We start from the raw sequence: 25,387 nt of genomic DNA, 5'->3' as shown, positions 1-25,387 counted from the left end.
AAAAGATAAAAGAATTTCCTAATTATCATTGTTAAGACATTGCACTTTTCACTAGCTAGACAATTAGTTAGCTAACTTATGGTGGGTACTTGAATTTTCAAAAAGTAATTTTGTTATGGTATATTGTAACGTTTTATCATATGGTCAAATAGTTTTCCATTTTGCACATGAAAAAACTAAGATATATTTCACATAAAATATAATTCTTACCTCTCACATTAGGATTAATAGTATTTTTGATCCCTCAGTTATTAGTGAATTTTGATTTTTAGTCCCTATAGTATGTCACTAACCACATTTTAACCTTCAATGTGTATATTGAATTGTGCACTTTCAATCCCTTTATTTGTGAATATTCACAAATATACTATAATTATTAATTTCTTAATTTCTCTTGCATTATATCAAATTTACATGGTTACACCATAATTAACGACAATATAGTGTACATATATAGTCACTATTATGTTCACTATTCATAGGACAATATAGTGTATATATATAGCACATTTAGATAACATCCACTATTCATAAGAACTTATACTTTATCGTTCATTTTATAATTTCTTACTTAATTTTCTCATTTAATAATATTCACAATATTTTTGAAAATAGGGTAGTACATGGTTTGATATTCACGTGCAACGCATGTGCGTCAAAACTAATATAGTTAAATATACCATGTTCTCTACATAAATAAAGGAACCAATAGGCAATAACACACATTTAAATTAATTGAAGAATAAATATATTGGGTCATATATCACAATTAGGACCAAAAGGAGACTTTACCAATTACTTTGGGATCAAAAGTATTATAATCCCCTCACATTAGGTAGGTTTGGATGGTTAATTTAAAAGGAAAATATTTACCTACATTCTGTCCTGGGCCGTCAACCGAATTTTATTAGTAAATGAATTAGGTTAGAAATCTTGAGACTTCCGTCAAGAGTGTTCTGCTGAAAAATCCTCTGTCAATCGCCAACACTTTTCCATGAATAGATCAGACGATCCTCGAAAAAATTCATTAAGGTTAGATTATTACTTACTTTTATAGAAAAATACATCAACTTATATCAATTTATCATGATTAAATCTAAGTAAATTGTTCCAAATGTAGACACAAAATGTAAATGTAGTTTTGTTAGATTGTCAATTTATGGTAGTGCTCCTAGTTAATAAACTTACACCTCATAGATTTAGGGAATGAAGATTATCGTTTGAAAAACTAGTGGTTAAGAACAAATAAAAATTGATAAAATGAGTCTTTAAAAATTTATAAATATAGAAATTGTATCTTCACCAATTTCATAAATGACTGAATAATCGAAAAAAGGTCAAAATGGTCCTTAGTATATCTTCTATCTATGAGATAAAATTTGTCCTTTCTTTTATCGATCTATTGGATCAAATTTACCTTTAACATTTTTTATGTTTAAAATTGTTCATCTATTAACGATACATTTATATGACATTGAATTAAATATTTTATTTATGGCCTTTATTTGTTGGTTGCATAGACTCGTCCAGCATAGACTCGACCCATCCATGACCAAGGGTGACTAAATCACCTAAAATTAGAGGTGGATATGGTTTTAGTCAACTTGAAATCCAAACTTTTTAGTTATTTGATCTGTATTTTTGGATTATGGATTGAACTTGAATTTTTTCTTTTAAAATTTACGAATTTTGTATTGGATATCAGATTTAGTATTACAATTTTTGGATATCTGAAAATCCAAAATTCTTATGTCTTATATTAAGTCATATCCATACCATATGTGTTCAATATTAATAAGTTCAATTTCCAAAGATCTAATAGATCAGTCCTCTAAGGCCCTACTATTAGAGTATTAAGTCCAATATGAAATTATACAATGGGAAATACAATGTTCTCAGTCCTTGTTAACGGTAGAAATTGTATATTAGGGAGTAAAATATTAGATGAATTGAAGTTGTTAATTGTTATGGCTTGCCTTAAAGGCTCAAAAGTCAAAATAAAAAATATAAAATATTCAAGTCGACTAATCCAAAATCTAACTTAAAAAATCTAATTCAATCAGAGCTTATTTGTATTGTAATTACTTCAATAAAAAAAAGATATATCTAAACCGAAATTTTCCATTCCAATTTGAATGGCACAAACACCCAACTCCCACTCCTACCTAAATCGAATTACCTAATTGTTGTGCCGAATCGAGCTTTGAAAGACAGGTATTTAATATTTAGTTTTAGTTATCAAAATTGAATTTTAAAAATACCAAATCGAATATCGAATATCGACCCCTAAAGATCCCGTGTCTGGCTTTTGTCTGTGGTAACAATTGTCATATCATATGTTTACTTTCCATGTGTTGTATTCACTAAGCATATCAAAGCTAATTGATATAACTGAATTCACCAAGAACTCAAGTTTGAAACTTCGACTATTTATTTATTTTTAGGGTACGTTCGGTACGGAAAAGTATTCTCAATTAAATAAAAAGAAAAATCATTTAAATTTTAAAATTTAAAATAATCAAATAAATTTGAATTCTTAAAGTAAATTCCATATAATATCAAATGTGAAATATAAATTGTAGAATATTTTCAAAATAAATAAAATATAACATAAGAAAGTAAAAAAAAAAAAAGTACAGTTGGTCAGTTGGGTGTGTTAGTTTGTTTCATCAAGTACTTGGGAGTGCAGTTTCGCGCCTCTTTTAGTTATATAACAGTTTTCTTCTTCCATTTAAAAGTGAAAATTCTCTCAGGTAATTTTCCCTTTTCTTCTCCAGTTCTCATTGTAAATTCGATTTCGATACAATTGAACTTCGGTTTTATAGGTATATTTGGTTCAGATAACCGTCTGATCATCGATGTGATAGCTACAATACTCTCTTGTTGAGCAAGGAAATTATACATTTCATCGATTTTTGCTACTGTGATTGTCTCGCTATGTTATATATCCTTGTATTTATGGGCTTGTAGTTGATTAAGCATTTGATGTGATTCCTCTGTACTTTTTACTGAGCGATTTTAGTCTATGTGAAAGTTTTCCTTGTTTGATTTTGATGTTTAAGTCTTCGGATTTTGATTCATTTCTAGCTGTATCATATGCATTTAGTTGTTGATGTGAATTTGGACATGCTTTGTTGGATTTATATTTGAGGTCTCGTTCGTACTTTATTATTTTGACTGTTTAATTCTTGTGCTTTGTCTAGCTTGATTATAGTAGTAGATCTATTTTTCATTTACAGTTCTGTCCATATGAATTTTTCAGGATGTGGGAAAGAAAAAAACATTTAGAAATCTGCCAAGAGATCAACTAGGCGGTGTTATATTTGGCTGCACCAATGATACAATAAGAGAGTGTCTCGAAAATCAACTAGTAGGTCAGTTATTTGGCCCTAATATATTGTCCTTTGATTAAAAAAAATTAGGACTATGGGTTGTTGTTACTCAATTATAAACATTTTAAAATCTTTGACAGGTTTGCCTAGAGCACACTTTATATATGTGAAAAATGTAAATCCTGGTTTGCCAGTGTTCTTGTTCAATTACGACGATAAGAAGCTCCACGGAATCTTTGAGGCTGCAAGCTCTGGTCAAATGCAAATCAATCCATATGCTTGGAAAAAAGATGGTGATGAAAGAACACGATTTCCTGCACAGGTTTCATATCATTGTTTCTTTTTGGCTTTATCTGCTTATGTTGATGCACGCCGTGTTGGCAAAAGATATGAACAACTACTCGAATAAGATGTTAACAGAGAAAAACTTGATCTTTTTCTATTACTTCAGAAGACAACACTACAAGTTTTCAAATAGAACTTGGAAAGAAACAAACCTAGAGTAAAAATATGGAACTAGTTTAGCACTAACCCATGACCTGCTAACTGATTAACATCAACTTATTAGGATTCCTAGAGCTAGTTAACTGGAAACATAAAAGACTCCTAAAAGTACTGCCACTAACACTTCCCCTTGATTCAAACTCACACACTCCCAACTGCAACTTGAAATATTCATGCTTCGTAAATATATCCGCTGCTTGCTCATTTGTGCCGCAGAATTTCAGCACTATTATTCCATCCGCTACCAATGTCCGGATAAAGTGATATTGCACATCAATGTGCTTAGTTCTCCCATGAAAAGAGAGATTCTTAGCCATAGCAATTGCTGATACTCCTTTTGCTCGTAACAAAAATCTTCAAGTAGTTTCCGGAGCCATAAAGCTTGTCGTGCTGCTAAACTTGCCGCTGTATACTCTGCCTCAGATTCGACAAAGCTACTATCTCCTACTTCTTTGAACTCCATGTCACAACTCCAGAACCAAAGCTGAAACAACTTCCGGAAGTGCTTTTCCGGTCATCCAAGCAGCCTGCATAATCACTGTCAGTAAATCCAACCAATCTGAAATTTGGTGCTTTAGAATACCAGATACCAAAGTTTGTTGTTCCAACAACATAACGAAGAACTCGCTTCGCAGCACCAAAAGATTGCTCTGTGGGACTTTGCAAAAATCTGGACACAACACTAACAAAAAAGGCAATGCCAGATCTAATGTGCGTTAGATAATTCAAGCCACCAACTAAACTTCAAAATAATTTAGGACTTGCTTTCTCAGTTCCATCTGCACAGTGCAACTTTTCATTGATATTCATCGGTGTAGTTGCTACTTCGCAGTTCATCATTTATCTTGGATCACCTCAAGCCCCAAGAAATATTTCAGTAAGCCCAACTCACACATCTCAAAGTTTCTTATCATACTGGACTTGAAATCATTAACTAAAGACTTTGAGGAACCAATATAAATCATATCATCAATGTAGAGACAGACCAACAAAAATTCATCAGTACCTTGTTTCTTCAAGTACAAAGTGGGCTCGTTGTCACTTCTTCTGAATCCACTACCTTGAAAGAATGAGTCAATTTTGCTATACCATGCACATGGAACTTGCTTTAGCCCGTAAAGAGCTTGTCTTAAGTTGTAGACTTTATTCTCGTTGCCAGTAATCATAAAGCCTTGAGGTTGTGAAACATAAACCTTCTCTTCTAAATCGCCATTCAAGAAAGCAGACTTCACATCAAACTGATACACTGGCAAGTGCAATTGTGCAGCCAAAGCCAAAACAACTCTCATTGTTTCAAATCGAGCAACAGGAGAAATTTTTTCGTCAAAATCTACACCTTGTTGTTGTGAATATCCTTTCGCCACGAGTCGAGCTTTGTGCTTTTGAATGCTCCCATCAGCATTATACTTTGTTCGAAACACCCATTTGAGCCCTATTACATTCTTTCCTTCAGGTGCATCAACTAACTCCCATGTAGAGTTTCTTTCAATTGCTTGCATCTCTTCAATCATAGCATTCTTCCATTCAGATTGATCTACTGCTTCTTCATAACAAACAGGATCTGAAACAAGCAAAGCAAATTGACAAGAAGTATTTCTAGTGTTAGGGTACTTAGGATTCAGTTTCTTTTCCCTTGTTGATCTTCTTAATGGGATCGGCTCAACTGAAGACTCACAAGGTGCAACAGTTGTTGATTCTGCAATTGATGAGCTAACATATGAACTTACAGGAGAAGAATTTGGGTGAATTTCCAGAATCTACTGCAGGTTCTTCATCAGTAGATAGCAATTGGATATCATGTTCCCAGAATTAAAGTTCCAACTAACATCCTCATTAAACACAACATTTCTACTTATGATCACTTTGCCACTTATCGGATTATATAGACGATATGCTTTGGATTGAAGACTATAGCCAACAAAAATGCATTTTGTAGATTTTTCATCAAGCTTAGAGTGAAAATTAACCAAAGCATATACTATACAACCAAAGATTCTTAAGTGGCTTACCCGGGGCTTCTTACCATTCCAAGCTTCAAGAGGTGTTGTGTTCCAAGCGGCCTTTGTTGGCAAGATATTCAAAAGATATACTGCAGTTGCAACAGCTTCTCCCCAAAAATAATCTGGCAGACCCTTTGCTTTCAGTGAACTTCGAGCCATTTCCACCACCGTCCTATTCTTCCGCTCGGCCACACCATTTTGTTCTGGTGTATATGGTGCTATAAGTTCCCTGCGAATTCCATTCTCATCACAGAACAATTTAAAATTATAAGACAAGAATTCACCACCTCTATCGGTACACGTGATTTTATTCTTGTTGCCACTTTGATTCTCTACAATGCCTTAAATTTCTTGAAATTCTCAAAGGTTTCAGATTTGAATTTCAAGAAATAAACCCAACTAAAGCAGCTGTAATCATCAGTAAACATAGAAAAATATCGACTTCCACCAAGGGATTCCATTTTCATTGGCCCGCACAAATTCGCATGCACAAGTTCAAGACAAGTTGTAGTCCTCCATGATTTTTCCACTCGGAACGATTTCCTAGTTTGCTTCCCATAGATACATCCTTCACACAAGTCAAGTTCATTGGTTTTTGGCAAGCCAATAACCATGTCTTTTTGAACCAAAAGTTTCAACCCATTAACATTCAAATGTCCATAACCTAAGTTCCACAAATTAGTCTCATTTTTTCCTTTAACAACTAAGGCAACATTACCAACATTGTAAATATCAAGAGGAAACATTTTGTTTTGAGTCATAGGCACACGAGCTATCGTGCATCCAGATTTTTTGTCCTTAATGTCACATGCATTATCATAAAAAACAACTGAGTAGCCACTGGTCATCAATTGGCCAACACTTGATAGATTATGAGCCAAAGTAAGGACATATTGCACATCATATAAAAGCTTCACATTACCTTGGACAGTTTTTATCTCAACTGTACCTTTCCCTTCAACGTGCACTTGTTTGTCATCTCGTAGTCGCACCTCACTTTTCTGGGACTCATCAAGATCTCTGAATAGAGACTTCGAACTTGACATGTGATTTGAGCATTCGCTATCAATGAACCACACAACATTCACACTTTCAATTAATTTGGGAACTAACCATAAACAACTTACTTTCTTCTTCCACATTTTGAGTGAAATTGACTTCCTTCTGCTCATCTTTCTGCTTCGTCCAACAGTCAACTTCTTTGTGGCCAAATTTCCTGTAGTATCGGCATTGAATATTGCTCTTGTATGATGAAATTCACCAACTTGGTTTCTACCTCTGCCGCTACCACCACAGCCTCGACCACGAAAATTGCCTCTGCCATGTCCACATCCTGCTGAGTTTTCTGCTTTTCCCTTGTAGCCAAACTCCCCCTTAACCTGGAATGCCTTCTCTTGAACTTTCTCACGGGACCTATTTAGCCTATCTTCATGAGCTAGCAAGGAACTCATTAATTCATCGAAAGAATAGGTAGATAGGTCCTTAGATTCCTCAATTGCAGTAACAACATGCTCAAATTTGGTGGTTAAACTTCTCAACACTTTAGACACAACAATCTGATTATCAATTTTCTCAGCATAGGACCTCATCCTATTAACAATAGCAGATGTTCTAGACAAATATCCTTGCACAGATTCATTTTCATTCATGAATAATGTTTCAAAATCACGTGGGAGAGTTTGTAATTTAACAGTAATTACCTTTATCATCTCCAAAGTACTCTTGCTTCAGGATCTCCCATGCTTGTTTGGAAGTCTCAGCTGCTGATATGTGAGGAAAAATTTCATCATCAAGAGCCTGCTGGATCCTGAATAGAGCTTTTGAGTCTCTCTTTCGATGTTCTCTCAGTTGGTTTGCATTCCCTTCTGGAATTCCAGTCTCAACTACATCCCATAGTTCTTGAGATTTGAAAAAAGTCTTCATTATTAGACTCCAGAACTGATAATTTATCCCTCTGAAAATTGGAATTAGGGGCTACAATGAAGCTGGTGTCCCATTTCCTGCCATGGAAATTGTCTGATTTCTCTAGGGGAAAAAATCTCACAATATTTCACTATTTTTCTCTCTTACAAATCCCTGCTTGAGGAAATGGTGGATCTTAACCTGGAGTAAAGCTTCTGATACCAAGAATGTTGGCAAAAGATATGAATGACTACTCGAATAAGGTGTTAACAGAGAGAAACTTGATCTTTTTCTATTACTTCGGAAGACAACGCTACAAGTCTTTAAATAGAACTTGGAAAGAAACAAACCTAGAGAAAATAATAGGGCACTAATTAGCACTAACCCATGACTTGCTAACTGACTAACATGAACTAATTAGGACTCCTAGAGCTAGTTAACTGGAAACATAACTAAAAGTACTGCCACTAACAGCATTAAACTTTTGAATCAGTCAACTAACACACCGGTGCTATATTATAGGAAGGATTATTCTACTGAAACTTCACCTTTTCTTTTGAAGGTTCAGATACGTGTCCGTCTGCATTGTGTACCACTGCCAGAAGATACGTTTAGACCAGTAATTAAGGATAACTATTTTGAGCAGCATCATTTCTGGTTTGAGCTAGATCATACTCAATCTAGTAAATTGATCTCGCAACTCTCATCTCTTGCATATGCTCCGAGTAGCACACCACATTATCCAGCACTCCGGAGAAGTATAATCCAAACTTCACCAGCAAATAACAAGATAGCAGAAAATAGATGTTCTGAACCGCAAAACTTGAAAAATAAGCCATCCAGTTCCATTGATTCTCAAGGTGCATTGGATGAGAAGAATTTTATATATATGAAACTTAAAGAAATAGCTCTTGATCGTGAATTGCCAGCGCTCTCCAGAAACGGGCATGCAGAGGAAAACACCAATGAAGGGATACGTTATAATGATGTAAGGATTGATCAAGCCGGTTTTGTGGAACCACAGCCTCCTGGAGAAGAGATGAATGAAGAAGGCAATTGTGACTTGGCTGGTTATCCTCCTTTTGTAGTTCAGGTTCATCATCTTCTTGTAATACATGCCAATTTTCGTCAACCATTTCTGCTCTAGATCTTCTTATATGACTTCAATATCTCTGTTGTTGTAGCTGCTGAAAGAAGTGAAAGAACTGAATGCGTTTAAGGAACAGCACACCCAAAAAGTGACTGGCCTGGAGAAGAAGCTGGTAAACCTTATCTCTGTATAATCTTGGTCGTATGGTGACATCTATTCTATGCTAAAACCACTTAAGGAGCTTGAGATTCTGCTTCTTCTTTTAAAGTAGATGAAATCATGATAATAAGCCATAGAGTTTGGTGGCTTCAAGATTCAAGATGATATACCAAAGAAATGCTAGTATGATTTCTAAAAGAGGAAATAATGAGATTATTATCATATAATTTCGGATATGTAACTTGACAGGGAAAAGTATTATTGAACATTAGTTGCTATTTACTATACAAAGAGTTAATAGTACATTGACAGGGACCAACAATAGTTCATGCTTGATTGTTTTAGATGGTATAGTGACAGAGCTTGAATAGCCTAATTCAACGGTTTGTTAGTGCAAAGAGGGATAGAAGGAAAAGGTTACATGAGTATTACAGTCAGAAATGCATGGTGGTTCATTAATTTTAAATTCTTAAAGAGAGAACGACATTTGACACAACAAACTAATAGAAATTGAATATTTATAGGAGTGGGCTGATCTGTGTGGAGGTGGCTTTTCTGAACATTCTCTTATTGTTCAGTGAGGGGATTATTGTTATAAATATACATCTGATACAGTAAAGAAAACAACTTAGCTCATATTGAGTTCCATGTTTAAAAGGCTCTTATTGGTGTTGGTGGAAATGGAATGCTGCCAAGAAGTCTGTGCAATCTGTTCACAAGAGTGATTATTCATTTTATTTTCGGAGACTCTTCAGGGTTGGGTATAAGTTTGCTTATCCAAATATTGTTTCTTACTGTTTAGGGGAATATTTCTTTAATCAATATCCTACTTGGTAGAAGTCTCTGCATCCTATACAGACCTTTCCATGTTTAGGACACTCTTATTGTTGTTTGGGGGAATCAGAAAATGCCCCTTAAGAAGTTTTCAAATTCAATTGCACAACCTTTTGAAAATGACCAAAAGGGAAAAACCTTAGGTTCTTGATCCGTAAGGCTTTATCCAAATTGAAAAAGATGTATGTATCAGTGATAGTTGATGATTGTATTCTTTCGCCGATTTCAAGGATTTCAATAATTATCCAGTTTGATGAGTCATATTGTGTCTGTTCTCTTTCTAAATGATTTAATAATTTTTGTTTTCTCCATACTTACCTGAATACATGCCGTGTCTGCAGAAGTGAAAATCTGATGTTTTCCCTCTTTGTTATTTCCTTGTCTTCACATGGAATTTAGGCTAATACACAAGAAGAAATCAAACTGCTAAAAGGTAGATGCTTGATGTTGGAGTCCACAAATCCTTCTCGTACACCTGATAGTGCAAATGTGGTTGAGTCAGACGATATAGTCTGTGATGAGTCAATCATCCTAGCTGGAGAATTTGATGGTAATAACTGGCTATCGGCCTTGGACTTGTACTCACCTTTGAGTGATGTTTTAAAGACGCTAAAGCCAATGAGTTCATTTCGGTCGTATTTTGCAATTGCAAATCTAAGTAGAGAAGTCTATGTATTTGGTGGCAAATTTGGGAAGTTGTGGGACAACACAGGTAATGCCAGTAGTCCCTCCCTTCTCATACCCTCCTCCCCATTTCTCTTAAGTTGCTGACACTGATGCCACTCTATTCTTGTGAAGTTGAATCATATAACCCAGCAAATGATATGTGGACTGTGCATTCTCATTTGAAAAAGAGAATCAGTAGCTTATCTGGAGCTACTTTGAAGGACACGATGTTTGCAATGGGTGGTGGAAATGGGACTGAATACTTTGCAGAAGTTGAAATGTATGATCCTCAAGTAGGTCGATGGATTCCTTCACGATCCATGTTGCAGAAGGTTAATTCTATTCCTTGCTTACATTTCTAGCAAACAAAGACAATATTTATCTCTTTCTTGTCCTTGCCTACAGTCCAGGCTTTAATTTGGTTCTATTCTTTAGACTTACTTGTTCAAAGTGCTAATATAATCTCCTCTGACATGATTGTCTACCATTCATGCAGCGATTTTCTCTTGCAGCAACAGAACTCAATGGTGCATTATATGCTGTTGGTGGATTTGATGGAGACAAATATTTGGCGTAAGATATTGCTGAATTGCTGTTTTCTTATTTCTTTATAATGTATGCCCCAAAGGAGCTTGACATTTGGGCTTCATTACCTGAGAAATGAGAGTTGCTTGTAGTTTTCCAAACCACAGTCCTTTTTAGTGCTAAAGTTGTTCTGATAGAAATCTGCAACTTCTTTTATTTCATTGAATCGGAAGATTATCTTCACATGTGAAAGTAGTTGAGTCTTGTTTTTAAGTTTTCTGCTGTGTTCTCCTGTAGAATCTTTCTTATTAGCTATCACCTCAGGACTGCTGAAAGGTTTGACCCCAGAGAACATGCTTGGACAAAAATTGAGAGTATGAGCACAAAAAGAGCATATCATGCGTTGGTTCCTTTGGGGGGAAAGTTGTATGTTGACCTCTTCTCGCTTCTTTGCATTCTGTATCTTTGGTCCCATTTTTCTTCTTGTTATTCACTTTTAGCTTCATGGTTGCTCTTTAGATATGCACTTGGTGGCTCTGATGGGTCTCAAATGATGCCAGGCGTTGAGATATATAATCCCCGTCGTGGAACATGGATGATTGGGGAACCAATGAACTACTCAAGGGGTTATGTAACTGCTGCTGCTCTAAAGGAGTCCATTTATGTCATTGGAGGGGCTCAATCTGATAATGAAGTACTAGACACGGTACATAAGATTATTTATTTCATTGTCTTGCTATGCGTTGCTTCCATTACGTATGTGGTTCCATTAATCAATACTCCTCTTTGTGATTGCAGATTGAACGTTACAAGGAAGGCACAGGTTGGGAAATAACCAACTTGAGCAGAGTCGGGAAAAGGAGCTTGTCCTCTGCTATAGTTTTGGAGGAAGATTGAAATCTGCATTCTTAAGTACTCGAGCTCTCTCTTCTTATGGGCACCCTTTGTTCAATATCTGCTGTTTTGTTATAACGAATAGACATAATGCTTGAAAGCATCTTAAACATTCCGTGACTTTTACCTCCGTATGAGAAAACAGAAAATGGTCAAGCTTATAGCCAATGTATGGTTATAGCTTTGTAGTAGTATGACTGTATTACAGACAGTTCTCTGCAGCTTCTTTCTAAGGCAAAATTTGTTCACAATACTTTATTGTTTTTTCATCATTAAACTTGCTGCCTAGCATAAAATCAGGGTAAAGCATCGAGCTTTAGGAGGGCTTTGATGATCATTTCTATCTGCTTATAATCACAGAAAATAAAACGTAGAAAAGCTCCCAAAATGTTGAAAGAGTTGGGAACCAGGGGTTGCTTGTTGTGTGGATATATGTGCCATTATACAATGCTGATTTGAGAAACTTGGAGTTTGCATGAGCCGTTGTGGTTTCATGAACCTTAAGAAAAGATCTAAAACTGTCTCTCTTCACAACACAACACACAAATAGACACACATGGATATGATCTTAAATTCTGAATATAAGGTGTCTAGTAGTAAACTACTGTAATGCAATACGATTGAAGATACATCATAGAACTTGATACATATAAATTATATGATACATTCGGTAGTGTTTATGTATCAAGTACATTTATATTGAACATGATAAACACTAATCGAAGATTCAACAAAATTAGGGTTCTGTATCAATACCATAAATATGAACATGATTTATTGCATAACAACGAAAGCTATTGTAGCAGTGATGTATCAGATCTGTGATAACACTAACAAAGGCTAATTTAATGTATCATAAAGTTGAAACGAAGACATTATACATAAATTTATGAATCAAAATCAACTAGATACATTAAAAATCCGAACCTTGGGTAGAGAGGGGTATTGAAACAAAGGCATTATACATTAAATTATGAATCAAAATCAACCTAGATACATTGAAAATATGAACCTTGGGTAGAGAAGATTGTTTAGCAACATGTTTTACTCCTCCCCCCCTGGAATCTTTTTCAATGGGTAATTTAGAACTTGCAATGCATCTTTCATCGATTTTGAATCACAAACGCGAAGGACGAGATCTTCCGTTTGTGAAACTAATTGGGTAAGACCAATATTAAACGATAGACCAGAACCCATATGTATCAGAAAAAAGATAAACAACAAAAAAGCGAAAAAAAATCAATAATCTGATTTGTTGAAAGCAAAAAAAAAAAGTGATGAAGAAATCCTTCTACACTTTCTCCTTTGCTCTCTATCAATCAATTCCCATAGCTTTTTTTCACTTTCTACAATGGCGTCACCCATGGATCTTGACCCAAAGCCCTTACCGGAGCCATCAACAACTCGATCTTTATTCCCTTAATTTTTGAGGGTTTTTCCACAGTTATTTGTTTTTCCTTTTCCTTAATTATACGTCGTTGCATTCTTTGCATTTCAGAGTTCAAGATACATTTTTCGTATCTACTTCTTGTGTTTATTATTCACTATATGCAATTAAGCAGTAACTTTCCGTTGCCGTATGACAACAACCGATTCATCTCTTCTCTTCCGTTCCTTTTGCTTCGTGTTGTTCAATAATGCTTTCTGAAGATTGCCCGTACATACCTATCATCCATATATATATATCAGAAATTTATAGATGAAAAAAAATCGATAATTGATGAACTGGAAAAAAAAATAGATGGAGAAGGACTACCTCTTCAACAACTTGCAATTGATGAACTGGAAAAGAAAAAAAGAAAAGATTTGAAATTCAAAAGTGGAGTGATGGAGATAGTTGGTGATACCATGGAGTGATTCTAGGCATGAAAAAAGGGGGAAAAAACCTTGAGGGTGATTGTTTAGAGTGGAAAAGTGAGAGAAATTGAAGAAAAGAGGGATTTTTGTAATTTTTTGAAATGGTAGGGAATAATAGAAAATAAGATAAAAAAGGATGTGTAGTTAGATAAATTTTTTTCCAATATTTATTCACATAATGTCATGGACCGGGAGCAAAATTCTATCAATTATGAATTAGGTTAGAAATGTTGAGATTTCCATTAATTGAAAACGATATCGTCGATCGATCATCAACATCTTTCCATTGATAGATCAGAGGGTTGCCGGGGAAAATAATTTTTCATTTTGCACATTAAAAAATAAGATAAATTTCACATAAAATACAATCTTACCTTTCACATTATGATTTATAACATTTTAATTTGGTCCCTCAATTATCAGTAAATTTTGGTTTTAGTCTTTATAGTATTTCACTAAGAACACTTAACCGTCAATGTATAATTGAATTGTGCACATTCGATCCCTTTTACTTGTGAATATTCACAAATGTACTATTGTTAATTATTCCACCACTTAATTACTCATGTATTATGTCAAGTTTATATGGTTACACCATATTTAGCGATAATATAGTACATATATAGTCAAATATAGCATGTTTTCTACCTAGAGGAACAAATAACACACATCAAAATTGATTGAAAAATAAATAAATTGAGTTATATATCACAAGGACCAAAAGAAGAACTTACCAATTACGTCGGGATTAAGTGTGTTATTATCCCCTCACATTCTGTAGGTTTGTATGGTTAATTTAAAAGAAAAATATTTATTCACATTTTGTCATGGGCCGGGAGCCGAATTTTATCGATAAATGAAATAGGTTAAAAATGTTGAAACTTCTGTCAAAGATGTTCTGCTAAAAGTCCGTTGTTAATCACGAACATCTTTTTTATTTATAGATCGCTTGGACAAATTCTTAAAGATTAGATTATTACTTGCTTTCATTAAAAGAAATATGCATCAACCTATATCAAATTATCATGATTAAATCTAAAGTAAACTGTTCCAATTTAGGCACTAAATGTAAATGAAGTATTTTGTTAAATTATCAATTTGTGGTAGAGCTCCTAGTTAATAAACTTACATTTCATAAATTTCACATAGAATACAATGCTTACCTCTCATATTAGGGTCAATAGCATTTTTTATCCTTCAATTATTAGTAAATTTTGATTTTAGCCCCTATAGTATTTCACTAACCACATTTTAACCTTCAATGTATAATTGAATTGTGCACTTTTGATCCTTTTACTTATAAATATTCATAAATATACTATTATTATTATTATTATTAATATTAATTGCTCTATCACTTAATTATTTGTGTATTCTATCGGGTTTATATGATTACACCTTATTTAACAATAATATTGTCCATGTCACGCCCTGAAGCTACCCCAAAGACGCGGACACGGGACCTAGGATCACGAGTGACCCCAAGCTAACCCTGTTGGCATATATAAGCATACTTAAAAGAAATACTGTGCGGAAGCATAAGACATGAGATAAACAGAAAAGATGGGGAATACCCATATACTGTCTGAATATATGAAAACTGAGAGTTTAACAACAACTGAAAAGTCAAACTCAAATACTAAAGCTGAAACTAACTATGTCTGAAATAGCCTCTAACTGACTAGAAGTGTTGGGACATGCCCTAGCTAAATCTAGCAAAAACTGGAACTAAAACTAAAAGCAAAGGAAACAAGTATGCCGTCCTCGAGAAATGAAGACTCTGATGCTGCTGAACTGGAGACCGGGAACTGATCTATGCGTGATCTGGAGGTTGAGGGCCTGAACCTACATCACAAAAAGATGTATCGCAGAGTATCAGTACTTGAAAGGTACTGATCATGCAATATAGAATAAAACTGAACAATAAACATAACTGAACAAAGTATATATCTGAGCAATGATAAGAGATAAGCATGATACTAAACTGAGAATACTGAATGTGAAATGACTGAATGTAATGACCAAGTTTATAACATGCTGAGACTGAAATCTAACTGTAACTGTAAGGGAGATACTAATAACCGACATAAAACCACATGAGTTAAATGTGGAGTCCGATGTATACGCCCCATCGAGAAGACCCAATATACCATGCCAGAGGTATAGAGGCATGGCGTGATTACTAAAATGTAATGCCAACAAATGGGACTTATAAACCTATGGGGCACGTAGTTCTGGGACTTGAAGGTGATTGACCCTAGTCCACTCGGTATTAAGCTACTCCCAATTGATTATGTAATTAAAAATTTATGACTGAATTTATGTAATATTGGATAGGTCAAAATACTGACATGCGAACTAAAAATGCAACATTAATGTACTAATAATGAAACATTCAAATCTGAGGCATGTATATCTGAAATAACGAACCTAGCATGTGTAATTCATGAACTAAAAGAACTACATAGCTAGGGTTCTGAATTTATGAAATAATCTACACAAATCGATACTAAAATCATGACAATCTGATTTGGATCATTCTAACAGCTAAAACCCAAGAATATCTAATATTCAAGAAACCCTAGGTCTAGATGATATTAAGGGAATCAAGATTCTGACTGAAATCTAGGGACCTAATGGGTGAAAGGAACCCACTAGTGAAATTTCACATACCTGATGACGAATTCCACCGAGAAATCTTCCGATTTCGGGGATGGAACTGATGAAAACTCGATGCATTCTTGAACTAGGGCTGCTTGACTTTCTCCTCTATTTTGCTCTAGGTTTCGCTTGGTTATGGTGAATAATTGATTAGGTTAGGTTCTAATTAGTTTACTAGGCTAAAACAGATCAAAACCACGTAGTTTAGGGATTAAACGACGTAGTTTAGGGGTCCAATGCATAGGGAAAAGACTAAAAGACCCCTGACTTAAAAGTTGTTGGAACCAACCGACGGTTCGTGGAATGACCCACGGTCCGTGCTGGTCAACCGTCAATGGGGTTCTAGGACTAGATTCTGGGGCCTCGATCCACGAACCAGGACCACAGTCTGAGGCCTGACCTACGGTCCGTGGGTCATGCCTTAGAAACTTTTGTCTGAGGGTCTAACCTACGGCCCTGGACCACGGACCGTGGCTGACCTACGGTCCGTAGGTCTGGACTTAGAATAATTTTCTGGGCCTTTTCTGATGAGGGGCTGCATGTGGTGAACCACAGACTACCAGAACGGACCGTGGGTCACCCTACAGTCCGTGGGTGGCAACCGTGGGTTGCACCTACAACTTTTGGAAATCTGCTGATTGGTCTGTTTTCGAATACGGGGTGTTACAATCCATATATAGTTAAATATACCATGTTCTCTACATAAATAAAGGAACCAATGACACACATTTAAATTAATTGGAGAATAAATATATTGGGTCATATATCACAATTAGGACCAAAAAGAGAATTTACCAATTACTTTGGGATCAGAAATGTTATAATCCCCTCACATTAGGTAGGTTTGGATAGTTTATTTAAAAGGAAAATATTTATCTATATTCTGTCCTGAGCTGTCAATCAAATTTTATCAGTATTGAATTAGGTTAGAAGTCCTGAGACTTCCGTCAAGAAATGTCTGCTGAAAAATCCGCCTCCAATCGTCAACATCTTTCCATGAATAGATCAGGGGATCCTCGGAAAAATCCAATAAGGTTAGATTGCTACTTACTTTTATAGAAAAATACATCAACTTATATCAATTTATCATGATTAAATCTAAGTAAATTGTTCCAATGTAGGCACAAAATGTAAATGTAGTTTTGTTAGATTGTCAATTTATGGTAGTGCTCCTAGTTAATAAACTTACATTTCATAGATTTAGGGAAAGAAGATTATATATCATTTGTAAAACTAGTGGTTAAGAACAAATAAAAATTGATAAATGAGTCTTTAAAAATTTATAAATATAGAAAATTTATCTTCACAAATTTCATAAATAATTGAAAATCGGAAAAAGTCAAAATGGTCCTTATTATCTATCGGATCAAATTTACCTTTAACATTATTTTTATGCTTAAAATTGTTCCTCTATTAACGATACAATTATAAGACATTTAATTAAATTTTAATTATATATATGACCTTTATTTGTTGGTTGCATAGACTTGACCCATCCATGACCAAGGGTGACTAAATCACCTAAAATTAGGGGTGAACATAGTTTTAGTCAACTTGAAATTCAAACTTTTTAGTTATTTGATTTGAATTTTTGGATTATGGATTGAACTTGAATTTTTACTTTTAAAAAATTTAAGAATTTTGGATTGAATATGAGATTTAGTATTACAATTTTTGGATATCTGAAAATCCAAAATTCTTATGTCTTATATTAAGCCATATCCATATGATATGTGTCCAATATTAATAAGTCCAATTTCCAAAGATCCAATAGATCGGTACTCTAGACCCTACTATTATAGTATTAAGTTCAATATGAAATTACACGATGGGTAATATAATGTTCTCAGTCCTTGTTAATGGTAGATATTGTATATTCTAAGAAGCAAAATATTTGATGAATTTGTTATAAAATATAAGCAATATACTACAAATAATATAGACAAAAGATATGGGGAGTAGAATATAGAGATCATCTTATTCAAATATCTTCTTGTCTCTCATGTGTGTATTTTACAATGGTGAATGAACAACCCTATTTATAGGTTTAGAAATCATTCCAAAAGTCACCATATTAAGTATCATACTAAATATTTACATTCTTATCCAAAAAGGTTCATAGAACCTAGGGAATACACATAGATGATAAGTATAAGTTTATGGATAAACTCAATGGACAATCAACTTAGTTCAATGGATTTATTACACTCTCCATTGGATGTCCATAGATAATGTGCCTTGTTAAACCTTACTAGGAAAAACCCAGTGGAAAAAAGCCTAATGAAGGAAAAAGAGTACACACATATCATAATACACTTTGAGTGTTGCCTCATTAAAAACCTTACTAGAAAAAATCATTTGGGACAAAACCATGGTTAAGGAAAAGAGTACAACGCGTATTTCACTTCCCTTGCTGAAAGCTTTACTTGATATCTCAGAGATGACGCATTCCAATCTTATATCTCAACTTCTCAAATGTTGACGTTGGCAATGCCTTAGTGAATAAATCTGTAAGATTATCACTTGAAGAGATCTTTTGAACTTCTATCTCACCATTTTATTGAAAATCATGTGTGAAGAAGAAGTTTGGTGAAATGTTCTTTGTCCAGTCTCCTTTGATGTATACATCATTATCTTCATACATGGTGGCTGAAATATCTCTTTTCAAAGAAAAATCACATAGTTCCCGACATCTGCATAATCAATAATTTATATGTGCATCAATTTCACTGATACATGATATTTTTTAATCATTTTCATCAGATCAGAATTGATCTTTCTTTATATTAAACAATCTCACAGCCATTGGGGTACTCAATGGAATTGCTTTAAAACCTTTTAAATCCTTCAAGGATTTTCATATAACCTTCATCGTCTAGATAGACATGACCATCATTCATTACATATATTCAAGCATTTCATCTATTGTCAGACTATAACAAGCTTCATTGCATCCACAACATGAGAATATATCTCCATTTAATAATGTCAGGAATTTTGTGAAAACCCTTTTTGCCCAAGGCACAAATCGTACTTTTTATCTTACGGTTATACTTTCGCACAATAATTTATTTGTGCCCCACTGACATATATCTTGATCCATGGACTATAGTCCAAAATATCACTTTTCAAAGTGAAACATAATTTACTTGAATTGTGCATTTCATTTGTCCAATCATTTACCTATCCACATTATATGACTGATTTGAATTCAAGATCCTCGCCATCATCGGTAGCATTGAGTGCTACTTCATATCAAAGATATCATTGACGGTTTTTTTGACTCGATTCCAATACGACATAGCTTATCAAGATCTCTTCATATTTCATCATTTCAGGTACCTAAACCTTTGCCAAGGTTTTTATGAGGTGTTTTGTCATCGTGCTCCTTTTAAATCACTTGCCTCATTATCATGACCATCTTGCTCTTCTCGTTCCTTAAGAAGTTTTTCATTTGGAATCAATTGGTCTATCACGCTTCATGCATATCATAGACTTTGTCCCTTAAGGACTTCTCATTGAAGCATTTGCAGCTGAATTATAACATAGGATCAACAAATTCATCTGGTAATTAATTTTCAACATTATGCAAATGAATTATCTCTTGAACTTCAAGTTCATATTTTTTACGAGGGTCTAGATAATTCATCTCATAATTTTCAACTGTCAATCATCTCTCCCCACAATGTTAGAAAATATAACATTCACCCCAACCTCACTTGGGGATCCATCTTTGTGCGTGGTTAAATCATATATCGCACATTCAAACTTTAGATGGAAATTATTTGATTCCTGACCCTAAACCAATTATGATGGGGAAACCTTGCTGGTTTGATACATACATGTGTTGTTACATATTAAATAAACTCATCTCATACCAAATTTTATTTGGGAGTTTTGTTCTCATACCCATGGTTTAGCTAGAATTGGAGGCATACAATTTCTGCTAAACCAACCAGCATTATCAATGTAATTTCATAGTTTGAAATTGTGCTCTTAATTTAACAATTCGAGCAAACAACCTTACAAAAACCAATTTGTAAGCTAACAACAAAGCACATGTGACCATCCCATAGATGCATCTATCATATGGTTACAAATGGTCCACATGGTCGGTGAACAGGCCCATATTCACCTTATTATATGTTCTAAAAATCTCAGAGAATACAATCCCAACCTTAGACGGTACAATGATACAATGATCATTTTATCATGAGAACAAGCAACACAAGAAAATTCTTGAAAAAACTTTTATTTCTTCATCATTTAGGCCACATGAATTTTCAATTACTTTTGCATCACATTTAAATCGGAATGGCCTACCGATCATGTCAACTTATCTTTGTTTTTCTCAAACATCTCGTAGAGGTGAGTTGTGACATATATCATTTTTCTCAAACCTCCCATAGAGGTCATATATCCAACCCATAATGATTTTATCATATCTTGACCCATTCACTTTCAGAATGGTTGAGCATTCACGATGCTTATCACACGTCACATTTCTTTTCAAGAATTGGACTAATCATTTATATGTGCTTCATAAATTTGTATTATAAGCACATTGTCATGCCTTTAAAATTTATCATTTTTGCATGACCCACCTCAACATCACTTTGAAAGGTCAAGTGTACCACCACTTTATCTTCCTTTCTTTTAATGGGGGATTTTTATAATGTTAGGTCGCACAATAACCACTGATCCAATGACCTTTCATACCATTATGATGATAAGAATTGCCTTCATATTTTGAAGGCCTATTTGGAGAACCCACAATGTTCTTCCTTTCATAATTACCACAATAATGACTATTATAATTTTGTCCATCCACGCCCTTATTCATACATTCAATCACTTGTCATATTTCAGACTTATTATTCACTGCTATCATATTCATGTGATAGAATGGAGCAATTTGGTGGATTTCAAATTCATGTGATAGAATGGAGCAATTTGGTGGATTTCAAATTTATCATGTACTGCTACCACATTCGCTTCAATGTATGGAGCAAATTCAATGAGACGAATTTCATGGCTTTTTATCAAAGCCTTAGTCATCATTATATAATCACTATGGTAAATTGACTCAAACTCAATCTTACCCATATAAGGCGTGTTAGGCCATAATTCTATGGGACTTGAACCCAATCTTTATCATCATGGTGCATCAAAACTCAAATTGATGCCTTACCCTCTTGGTGCGATAGAACATGAATCTACTGTCTTACCCTCAAACATTTTAATCATGGTGCATCTGGAGCTTTTGGTGCGATGGGACTTGAATCCACCGTCTTACCCTTAACTAACGGTAACATGAGGCACCCTTTGAGTCTTTCAAAATAATCAAAATAATATTCAAACTCATGCTACTAAAACTTTATACCTTCTTCCATTTAAGGAATTTTGTAGAGCATGTCAAATTCAATCAGTAGTAGTATATGTCTTTGGTTCCTGGATAATGTTAGTGACCGAACACTATTGTATTCTAAATCATAAAAAGATTCTAGAAAATACATACATGATTTTATGCATATTATACCTTGATTCCAGTAGTTATCATTTTTCCTTCTTGATTCTCATAACGAGATCAATCAAAACATGAGCGAAAGAAAAAACTAAAAACTCAATCTCAATTGGCTAAAGTCTCATGTTGATAACGTGTTATAAAATATAAGCAATATACTACAAATAATACAGACAAAAGATATGGGGAGTAGAATGTAGATATCATCTTATTCAAATGTCTTCTTGTCTCTCATGTGTGTATTTTACAATAGTGAATGAACAACCCTATTTATAGGTTGAGAAATCATTCCAAAAGTCACCATATTAAGTATCATAATAAATAGATACATTCTTATCAAAAAAAGGTTCATAGAACCTAGGGAATACACATAGATGATAAGCATAAGTTTATGGATAAACTCAATATGGACAATCCACTTAGTTCAATGAATTTATAACATAATTGAAGTTGTTAATTGTTATAGCTTGCCTTAAAGGCTCAAAGTCAAAATAAAAAAAAAATGAAATGCTCAAGTCGACTAATCCAAAATCTAACTTAAAAAATCTAATTCAATCAAAGCTTATTTGTATTGTAATTTCTTCAATAAAAAAAAATGATATATCCAAACTGAAATTTTCTTGTCCAATTTGAATGGCACAAACACCCAACTCCCACTCCTACCTAAAATCGAATTACCTAATTGTTGTGCCGGATCGAGCTTTGAAAGTCGGGTATTTGTTATTTAGTTTTAGTTATTAAAATTGAATTTTAGAAATATCAAACCGAATATCAAATGTCATCCTTAAAATCCGGTGTCTGCCTTTAGTCTGTGGTAACAATTGTCATATCATATGTTTACTTACCATGTGTTGTATTCATTAAGCATATCATAGCTAAGTGATATAACTGAATTCAGCAAGAACTCAAGTTTGAAACTTTGACTATTTATTTACTTTTAGGGTGTGTTCGGTACAAAAAGAAAGTATTCAATTGAATAAAAAGAAAAATCATTTAAATTTTCAAATTTAAAATAATCAAATAAATTTGAATTCTTAAAGTAAATTCCATAAAGTTTCAAAATGTGAAATATAAATTGTAGAATATTTTCAAAATAAATAAAATATAACATAAGAAAGTAAAAAAAAAAAAAAGTACACTTGGTCAGTTGGGTGTGTTAGTTTGTTTTATCAAGTACTTGGGAGTGCAAATTCGCGCCTCTTTTAGTTATAACAGTTATCTTCTTCCATTTAAAAGTGAAAATTCTCTCAGGTAATTTTCCCTTTTCTTCTCCAGTTGTCACTGTAAGATACAATTGAAGTTGATTTTATAGGTATATTTGGTTCAGATAACCGTCTGATCATCGATTTGGTAGCTAAATTACTCTCTTGTTGAGTAAGAAAATTGTTCATTTTGTTGTTTTTGTTACTGTGATTGTCTTGCGATGTTATATATCCTTGTATTTACGGACTTGTGATTGATCAAGCATTTGATGTGATTCCTCTGTACTTTTTGCTGAGCGATTTTAGTCTCTGTGAAAGTTTTCCTTGTTTGATTTTGATTCATCTTGAGCTGTATCAAATACATTTAGCTATTGATGTGAATTTGGACATGAATATTTAGAAACTGAATGAGAACCACTGTAGATCAACACATTTGCACGGTGAAAAGTGATGTATGCAGTTATTTTTTCTTTATTTAGTTTTCTGGGTGTGTTGGTGAATGAGGAAACTAAAGACTCTCTGTTTAAGAGTTCCTAATGTGGTTGGCTTAAACTGATGAATTGCTTCGTACTTATTATTCCTGTGTTTTGTTTAGCTTGATTATAGTAGTAGCTCTATTTTTCTTTTACAGTTCCTGATGATTTAGTTCTGTCCATATGGATTTTTCAGGATGTGGGAAAAGAAAAAAACGCAAACCTTCACACATAGTAATTCAGCACCGGCATCACCATTCCAGCTAAAAGATGGTAAAGCTTTTAGAAATCTGCCAAGAGATCAACTAGGCGGTGTTATATTTGGGTGCAAAAATACTACAATAAGAGAGTGTCTCGAAAAGCAACTAGTAGGTCAGTTATTTGGCCCTAATATATTGTCCTTTGATTAAAAATAATAATTAGGACAATGGGTCGTTGTTACTCAATTATATACATTTTAAAATCTTTGACAGGTTTGCCTAGCGCACACTTTATATATGTGAAAAATGTAAATCCTGGTTTGCCAGTGTTCTTGTTCAACTACGATGATAAGAAGCTCCACGGAATCTTTGAGGCTGCAAGCTCTGGTCAAATGCTAATCAATCCATATGCTTGGAAAAAAGATGGTGATGAAAGAACACGATTTCCTGCACAGGTTTCATATCATTGTTTTCTTTTTGGCTTTATCTGCTTATGTTGATGCACGTCGGTGTTATATTCTAGGAAGGATTTATAAATTCACAGAAGTAGAATGAAATTGTATGTTTATTAATGAGCCTCCAATGGAGTTTTTATACAGCGCTAACAAAACAGACCGTGCTAACCTAACTCCTAGAAAATAGGAACAGATAAACTTACGTGACCTACACTCAGCCTCAGTGGAGGAGCGGGAGACAGTAGGTTGCTTATGAGAAGACCAGGAAATAGGAGTCAAGGCAAGAAAAACAATGTAACCAGAGATGGAGCGGCGATCATTAGTATCACCTGCCCAATCGGCATCCGCATAGGCATAGAGATTAGTGGACTGCTGCAGAGATATATGAATACCATGGTGGGATGTTTCTTTAAGATACCGAAGGATACGTTTAACTGCCTTCCAGTGAACCACATAGGGACAGGTGTTGAACTGAGTGAGCTTGTTTACTGAATATGTGATGTCAGGCTGTGTAAAAGAAAGGTATTGAAGCTTACCAAGTACACTCATATACTCTTTTCCATCAGTGTTGGGGGCTCCGTCATCTACCAGTAGTGCCACTGACGTACTCATTGGAGACTGAACGCCTTTGCAGTCATGTATTTGAGTGTCATGTAGTACCTCCTGTATATACTTAGATTGACTGAGAAACAAACCGTTAACATCCCTGCGTACCTCAATGACCAAGAAATAGTGCAGTAAGACAAGGTATTTAAGAGAAATGTTTTTGGAAAGAGAGGTAATGACTTGTTGAAGGAGTGTTTCATTGCTGCCCGTGAGTATGATGCCATCCACATATATAAGGATATAAATAGTTAAGCCCAAATTATGCAGAACAAAGAGAGAATTATCAGACTCAGACCTCTTGAACCCCATCCGGATCAAAGAATCAGTAAGTGCATCATAACAGGCTTTGGGAGCTTGTAGCAGGCCGTAGATAGCCTTTTTGAGATGGCAGACATAGTCAGGATGCTCTGAATTTTCATATCCGGGTGGTTGAGTCATATACACATCTTCCTGAAGCTTCCCTTGAAGAAAAGCATTATTGACATCGATTTGATGCAGTGCCC

General features: G+C 34.4%; 3 protein-coding genes across 3 annotated transcripts in view; 2 read left to right on the top strand and 1 right to left on the bottom strand.

The window, feature by feature from the left end:
* Positions 1-25,387, bottom strand: part of LOC125839970 (non-specific lipid-transfer protein 2-like) — a 554,062-nt gene that overhangs the window by 472,738 nt on the left and 55,937 nt on the right. The window lies entirely within an intron of this gene.
* On the top strand, positions 1,878-12,028 carry LOC125839889 (uncharacterized). The gene is made up of 10 exons (XM_049518866.1): positions 1,878-1,991; positions 3,263-3,374; positions 3,473-3,654; positions 8,301-8,831; positions 8,923-9,000; positions 10,221-10,533; positions 10,620-10,819; positions 10,984-11,060; positions 11,532-11,718; positions 11,811-12,028. The coding sequence occupies exons 1-10, from the start codon at positions 1,878-1,880 to the stop codon at positions 11,907-11,909; spliced, it is 1,893 nt and encodes a 630-aa protein (XP_049374823.1). The 3' UTR covers positions 11,910-12,028.
* LOC125839888 (uncharacterized) overlaps positions 17,379-25,387 on the top strand; it is a 31,424-nt gene continuing 23,415 nt past the window's right edge. Inside the window, exons 1-3 of the mRNA XM_049518865.1 lie at positions 17,379-17,458; positions 23,820-23,995; positions 24,097-24,278. Of these exons, the coding sequence (XP_049374822.1) occupies positions 17,379-17,458; positions 23,820-23,995; positions 24,097-24,278 (438 nt within the window). The remainder of the gene's footprint in view (positions 17,459-23,819; positions 23,996-24,096; positions 24,279-25,387) is intronic.

This window comes from Solanum verrucosum, unplaced genomic scaffold, assembly GCF_900185275.1.
Source record: "Solanum verrucosum unplaced genomic scaffold, falcon-dt-bn FXZP01000177.1, whole genome shotgun sequence".
Lineage (NCBI taxonomy): Eukaryota > Viridiplantae > Streptophyta > Magnoliopsida > Solanales > Solanaceae > Solanum > Solanum verrucosum.
Note: the sequence above shows the minus strand (reverse complement) of the source record. Positions and strands in the feature narration are given on the sequence as shown.